Source organism: Haplochromis burtoni, unplaced genomic scaffold (assembly GCF_018398535.1).
Source record: "Haplochromis burtoni strain Fernald_Lab_line unplaced genomic scaffold, NCSU_Asbu1 Contig_12, whole genome shotgun sequence".
Classification (NCBI taxonomy): domain Eukaryota; kingdom Metazoa; phylum Chordata; class Actinopteri; order Cichliformes; family Cichlidae; genus Haplochromis; species Haplochromis burtoni.
This window is the reverse complement of record NW_024582373.1, coordinates 2,359,157-2,365,804: the sequence shown is the minus strand read 5'-3', so window position 1 is coordinate 2,365,804 and position 6,648 is coordinate 2,359,157. Positions and strand designations below refer to the sequence as shown.

Here is a 6,648-nt window from a genome sequence, read left to right as displayed (position 1 = left end):
ACACACACACACACACACACACACACACACACACACACACACACACACACACACACACACACACACACACACACGCAAATACACAATAACAAGCAATATCCGTATTGTCAGTTCTCAAAAACATCACATGCTTCAGATTCTTAGATGTGTGTTCAGGAGCCAGATTGCACAGCCTCAGATTCAAAGATGGTTTCGGGGATCTTTCCGTTGTTCAAGTAAACCCCAATGTAAAATCGCCATAGATAAACTTCAAAGACCCCTACAGGTGGCGAGCCTTCAGTGGAACTAAAGATTTTAGTGTATGTGACATGCTTTTGTCCAACTCATGGGCATGGAGAGGAGGATGCGATTAACTGCTTCTGTTTGCGCACTTTGTGTTTAAGAGTTATTGCAACAAGAGTGACTCCTTGGTTAAATAATTTGGATAAAAGGCAGCTATCTGCACCTCACGGGAGAGCTGGGTAATAATACCATGCTGAATGATACCACGTTAAATAATTTGGATAAAAAGCAGCTATCTGCTGCTCATAGGAGAGCTCTAAGTGACACCATGTTGGTTTCCACAATGAACCTAGTGTTTCTAAACCAAAGAGACTTCATCATCAAACCCTTTTTTTTCACGAATGACCGACCTGAGTGTGGATCTGTTAAAGTGTTTGAACCCCCTACAAAGAATGTGAAGAATTTAAAGAAACGGTGTCCAACCGTTAAACCTTTATCCTTGTTTGAACCTTGGTCGGTACGCCTTGTGGTGCCCAGATGTTTGACACCGCAGCACAGAGTGCATACCGCTGAGTAAGGTCCTGACTGTGTTTTTAATGTTGTTTGCACAAAAGGAGCGCGCTCGGTGCTAACTTCACATCCTCCTTTACAACCGACTCAGGCGTAGTCCAAACAGAGCATCTTTATTGCTTTTCCGTTGTCAGCTTAAATATCCGTGAACCGTTACAAGAAAAATCTTTGAGCAACTTCATTTCACAGCTTTTAGATTTCCTTCAAGGGAGGAAAGTCTCCATCGCAGCAAGGAAAGCTGATACTGCTGCATGTGTGTTTAAGGACAGATAGTGAAAACCATTCTGTGGCTGTTGGTTAACCAGATGTTCACCCGACAGCGTTTTCCTTTTTTTTCCTCCCCCTCTCTGCAGCAGGCTATTGCAGTGCACACAGGGGGTGAATCCCTGCCACTTTTATCTGCATGAATATGCTGCTGTCTCATTTTCAGGAGCTGGTGGTAATGGGGGCACCGGGGTCATACTACTGGACTGGGACGGTCAAGGTGTACAACCTGACTTCTGACTCCTTCTATAGCCTGAACAAAGACAACATTGACTCCCACAGATACAGCTACCTTGGTGAGAGCAGGTTAATGAGAATATAATGTTAAATGACATACATCAGGACAGAGGCGGCTGCAACAAATTATTGTCTCTGTCTCCAGGCTATGCTGTGACTGCTGGACACTTCTCCTCTCCTAATGTAATAGACATCGCTGCAGGGGCTCCTCAGCACAGCAGCAGCGGAAAAGTAGTGCTTTCATCTTCATTTTCAGCCATTCGAAGTCCTTTTGTGTCAGTTGCTGAAGTGATTCTGTTTTTTTGTTTTTTCAGGTTTATATTTTTAAAATTGATGGTGCATCTTTGGTGAAGAGTTTTCAAGCCTCAGGGAAAATGGTATGAGCATGAATGTGTGGTCCCAGTGTGCCTGAGGAATCATTGACTCTTCCAGACACACTGCTCTAACTGTTTTGTTGCCAGAAATACACTGTTTGAAAAAGAAAGGAGCACGCTTGCCACAAACTACAGCCGGGGGGGGGGGCTAATGTTTTTCATTCAGAGTAACTAAAAGAAATTCGAGGTAGCTTGAAGCTGTGTTGTTATTCCTTTAATATTGGTCCATAAAAGCAGAAATAATCCCGTTTAGATGTGAGCTGTGTGTGAAATGAATGAACCGTTCGTGTTTCTGTGATCTGACCCATTGCTTTGTGGCTCACCTTGGTTCCAGATGGGCTCTTACTTTGGCTCCTCATTGTGTGCAGTTGATCTGAACCAGGACGGCCTGTCGGACCTGCTGGTGGGGGCACCAATGCACAGCCAGCTCAGGGATGAGGGCCAGGTGTCTGTGTACCTCAGCAGAGGGAACGTGAGTGGAAACTGGAGTCAGCAGGAACATGAGAGCATAGCTTGCAGACTTGTTTTATTATATTTCCATTATTATTTCCTGACTGTGGTTATCATATAATAAACAGTGGAGTGGGGTGAGATTCAGCAGTGGTGTTATTTAACCGCTCCTGTTTGTACACTGTATGTGTAAGCGTTATTGCAACAAGAGCGACTTCTTGGTTAAGTCATTTGGGTGAAAGGCTGCTATCTGCAGTGGTGGCCAATTAATTTAATCAAATAAAAGCTGCAATTGTGTAACTGCAGCTTTCTTTTTTTCCTCTGCTGGATCTGGATATAAATTATTCTCTTGCCTGATTTTGTTTTTAGGGGGTCATGGAAGAGGACGGCGTGTTGACTGGCGATAGCGCTTTCAATGCACACTTCGGAGAATGCATTGCCGCAATCGGAGACATAGATGACGACGGCTATCAAGGTCGGTGCAAAGCAATGTTTTTAAAGCTTTCTGCTTTGCAAATGAAAGATTTAATTATATGAAGCTTTTAGGTGAGCCTCAACGGCATGTGAAGCTGTAAACGAAAGAGAAACTTCACATCTGGGGTTTGTTTTGTTTTGTTTTTATAAAAATCTTTCATAGTCTTTTTAATGCTTAAACAATAGCTCAGAGGCTCAACCAAAGAAGACATATCTGACCTCTCATCTGTCACTGCTGACAGATCAGAGCAAAGCTGTGGCCTTACAAAATTCTCCAGTGGACCATTAATCTGCAGTTTGAAGAATGACAAACACATAGTGGCAGCGGTGCAGTTACACTGACATTGCCCTGATGTCATGAAACAAAGCCTTTTCCCCTGTCATGTAAAGGATAATGAAGTCACACTGTTTATACTCTTCCCTTCAGCTCACAAGCGAGCGATGGTCGCCCAGTAAGTGTGACAAAACCCCTCATTTCCACACACATTTTTTTTATTAATATGCTGTGGCAAGTAGAGAGTACTGCCCTCTCTTACCCTTTTGGGTACGGAGTCCCAAACCGAATCACCCACACGCACGCAGACATACATTTATTCTGTCTGCTCTTCCCTCGCTTGGCTCCGCTCTGAAGGGCTCCACTTGGCTTCTATCTCCAACTCCAAGCTGGAAGCTTCTGCCTGCCTGGTTTCATCTCCGTGTGAGATATGCCCGGAGGCTTGCAGCCTGGCACAGCATGTGTGAGTCTGCCGAGAAAGATGGCAGCTGGGAAGCATAACTCATCTTGTAACTCGTCACTCACTCGCCACAGACACACTCGCTGCCTGGCGGGCGATTATTTACAACCTAACTGCTGCCATTTAATTAGCAAGAACTACTGTAGACTCACACTGACGACTTCAAGACTTGAATTCAATCTCTGTAATGCTTCCTTAAAAATTCTTTTACCATTTCTACATCGCTGTGCTGCACCACATGGCGTAGAGGTGTTTTGGTTTGTAAAAGCAAGTTTATATCTGATTTTCTGCTGAAAAGGGCTAATGGGAGGGTGTTTCAGTGCTTGCCAGCACTTTATAGCCTTGTTTCCACTTTCTCAGAGGTCGCACAAGTTTTATGGCCACTAACAACACTTAATTGTCTATCATGAGTCTTACAGTTAAAGCTTGTTTCCCAGGCACTGGCTAGCAGAAAGTAAACAGATGATTAATGAAAGCTTTTGTGCACTCATTCAGTTATTTATGTCTTCATTCATTTATTTTCACAGAAACACTTCTTGTGCATTCTTTGTCTCCTCAGATGTAGCCATAGGAGCGCCCAAAGAGGATGAGTATGGAGGAGCGGTTTATATCTACCATGGGGACGCCACAGGAATAACCAAAAAATACTCAATGGTAAGGACTCGCAAATATAATTTGCTCTGATGTGAAGCAGCATCATTGTGTGACCTGCTTTCTCCTCATCTCCAGATTAATTAGCTTCTTTACAGCCTGATCAATGCATGGTAATGAAAACACATACTGAATGTGTGCATGTGTGCAATATGTGTAGGTTTCACAATACTTTTAGACCCAGAAATAAGACGCAGTCGTTTCCTCATGGGCTTGACGGTGGCGTATTTACCCAACCCTCATGAATCACACCTGTTAGGAAAGGTTCATTTAAGTATAACAAAAACAAAAACAAAAAATAGGAGAAGTGCTCATTTTTTCCTTGTTGGCTCACGTGTGTTATTTAAAGGCTGGTATCATGTGTTCCAGAAACTGTCTGGGCGCAGCGTAAACCCTGGTCTGCAGATGTTTGGCCAGTCCATCTCTGGCAATGTGGACATGGACGGTAATGGATACGCAGGTATGGTCATAACAGAGCTTTCCAGCAACACGAGAACATCAAAGCAAAATGAGAAACATAAAGTGAAAAAGGATGACACTTTTAAATATTTATCGTGGCTTTATCCTGTTATTGTCACGCAGTAACAGTTTCAGACTTGTGACTGAGGCATCTTGTTTACTGCATTCCACAGCTGACATGCAGACTGAGACAGCGTGACAATTAAAGAGCTCTGTGCATTGTTGTGGATTTGCAGGTGTCAAAAGCGCTGTCAGCATATGTTGCATTAATGCCATATCTTATGTATTATTGCCTTGCAGATGTTACTATCGGAGCTTTCATGGCGGATAGCGTGGTGCTCCTGAGGTGAGTAATGGGATAATTCTCTCTGACACGGCAATATTTGTGAGAAGCAGAGTGCCACTTTATCCTACTTCAGAGTCATTTTAATGGTCAGTCTATCCCACACTGTGTTCCTGTGCTGGAATCTGTGGTCGTAGGTCGCGGCCTGTGATTACAGTGGATGTCTCCATCTTCTTGCCTGTCTCTATCAACATAACTGTGCCACAGTGCCACGAGGGCCAGCAGAACATGAACTGCTTCAACGTCACAGTCTGCATGCGTTTCAGAGGAAGACAGCTACCTGGACAAATAGGTAATGATGTGATGAAGCATGCACAGCTGCCGCTCCTTTCCATAGATGATTTAACCTGGACAGTAAGGTAGATAAGGAAAGAGATCCATCAAAGACATCCATGTGAAGGTTAATAGTTTCCTCACGTCTGTACACAAAGAATGAGAGGTGCTTAGCTTAGCCTAAAGAATGTGAGCACTACTGTAGTCAGTGTAAAAAACAAAAAAGTCTGCAAAGCCAAATGTCATAAAAATATAAAATTGTGGTTTTAAGGGAGTTATGTGCCAAAGTAATATCAGTATTTTGTTGTTGCTTAGTGACGACCGTTTCACACCCCTGCAGATATGTTCTTATCACTGCGAAAGTGAAATTAACATTCGTCAATGCAAATATGGAACGCTGATTAAAATGACGATGCTGATCACCACACAGCAAGAGATCGTTCTGTATTTTGGTCACATCGATTTTGCCCCAGCTTCACCTGTTTAGGCTTTTTTATTTCCATCCAGAGATCACAATTTTGTTTTATTATCTCAACATTTTGAGTTAGGTATCTCATAATTTCAGTCAGTAAGTTGAAATTTCGAGTTATCGTCTCCAAACTTTGAGTTATTATCTCAAATTTTAAAGTTTTGTATCTCAAAATGTTGATTTGCTCAGGAGTTTAAGTCAGTAAGTCAAAACTTTTAGATACCTAACCTGAAATCTTGAGATAAATTGAAATGTTAACATAATAATTTGAAATGTTATGATTGTAACTCAAAACTTTCAGATACCTAACTAGAGATTTTGATATACGAACTCAAAGTTTTGGGATAATAACCTGACATTTAGACTTATGAATGGCAAAGAAAAACGTTCAGCAGCAAAAACAAGCTTTCAAATTTTCCAGGAGAGCAAATCTGGAGAACATTAACTTTGTTGGAGGCAAGTATTTACTTAGAAGCACAGACTTTGTATGGCATGGTACAAGTATGTTCCTGGTTACCTCTGCCAGCCTCATTCCCGGCTGGCAGACGTTCTGGGTTATCAATTGAATCCAACTGAATGCCGTTCACGACAGTAACACACGCTTCAAGCAGAGGCTCCAGCCCTCCATTCCAGACCTAACCATAACCTTAACCCTATCACGTAAAGTTTTCCAAAGCAATTCATGATCAGAGCGTAAAAGATATTTACATGTATAGATTCACTCCATCCAGCTCTCATGCCTCCGAACACGCAACATACCTACGATTTGTCACATGCTATTCATACCACATGTTAGATGAGAACGTGTTGGCCAGTAGCATCACATGACGCACAACCACATTACAACTTTGTCAGTTGATCTCTGCAGAGCGGGGATAACATCACACAAATTTCCAAACCACACCTACTCCTAAGACAGGAAGTGTTTACCACTTTATACCACACATCACATACCATCATGTAATGTGTTATCTTTTTGAGTTAGAGCATCACATCCATTGGCCGAGGCTGAGTGTCACTATGGCTTATGACTTACCCTTCAACATTTGCTAACTGGTTGTTGGGTGGGGTGACTGTTGACGGCTGAGGTGCAGTCCTGTTCCAGTGTTTGGGTGTAGTCATTTACAG

General features: G+C 42.6%; 1 protein-coding gene across 1 annotated transcript in view; it reads left to right on the top strand.

Annotated features, from left to right (window-relative positions):
* Positions 1-6,648, top strand: part of itga9 (integrin, alpha 9) — a 51,690-nt gene that overhangs the window by 9,480 nt on the left and 35,562 nt on the right. The window contains exons 6-14 of the mRNA XM_005915436.3: positions 1,223-1,352; positions 1,439-1,524; positions 1,608-1,670; positions 2,002-2,139; positions 2,487-2,592; positions 3,885-3,979; positions 4,346-4,436; positions 4,736-4,781; positions 4,916-5,070. Of these exons, the coding sequence (XP_005915498.1) occupies positions 1,223-1,352; positions 1,439-1,524; positions 1,608-1,670; positions 2,002-2,139; positions 2,487-2,592; positions 3,885-3,979; positions 4,346-4,436; positions 4,736-4,781; positions 4,916-5,070 (910 nt within the window). The remainder of the gene's footprint in view (positions 1-1,222; positions 1,353-1,438; positions 1,525-1,607; positions 1,671-2,001; positions 2,140-2,486; positions 2,593-3,884; positions 3,980-4,345; positions 4,437-4,735; positions 4,782-4,915; positions 5,071-6,648) is intronic.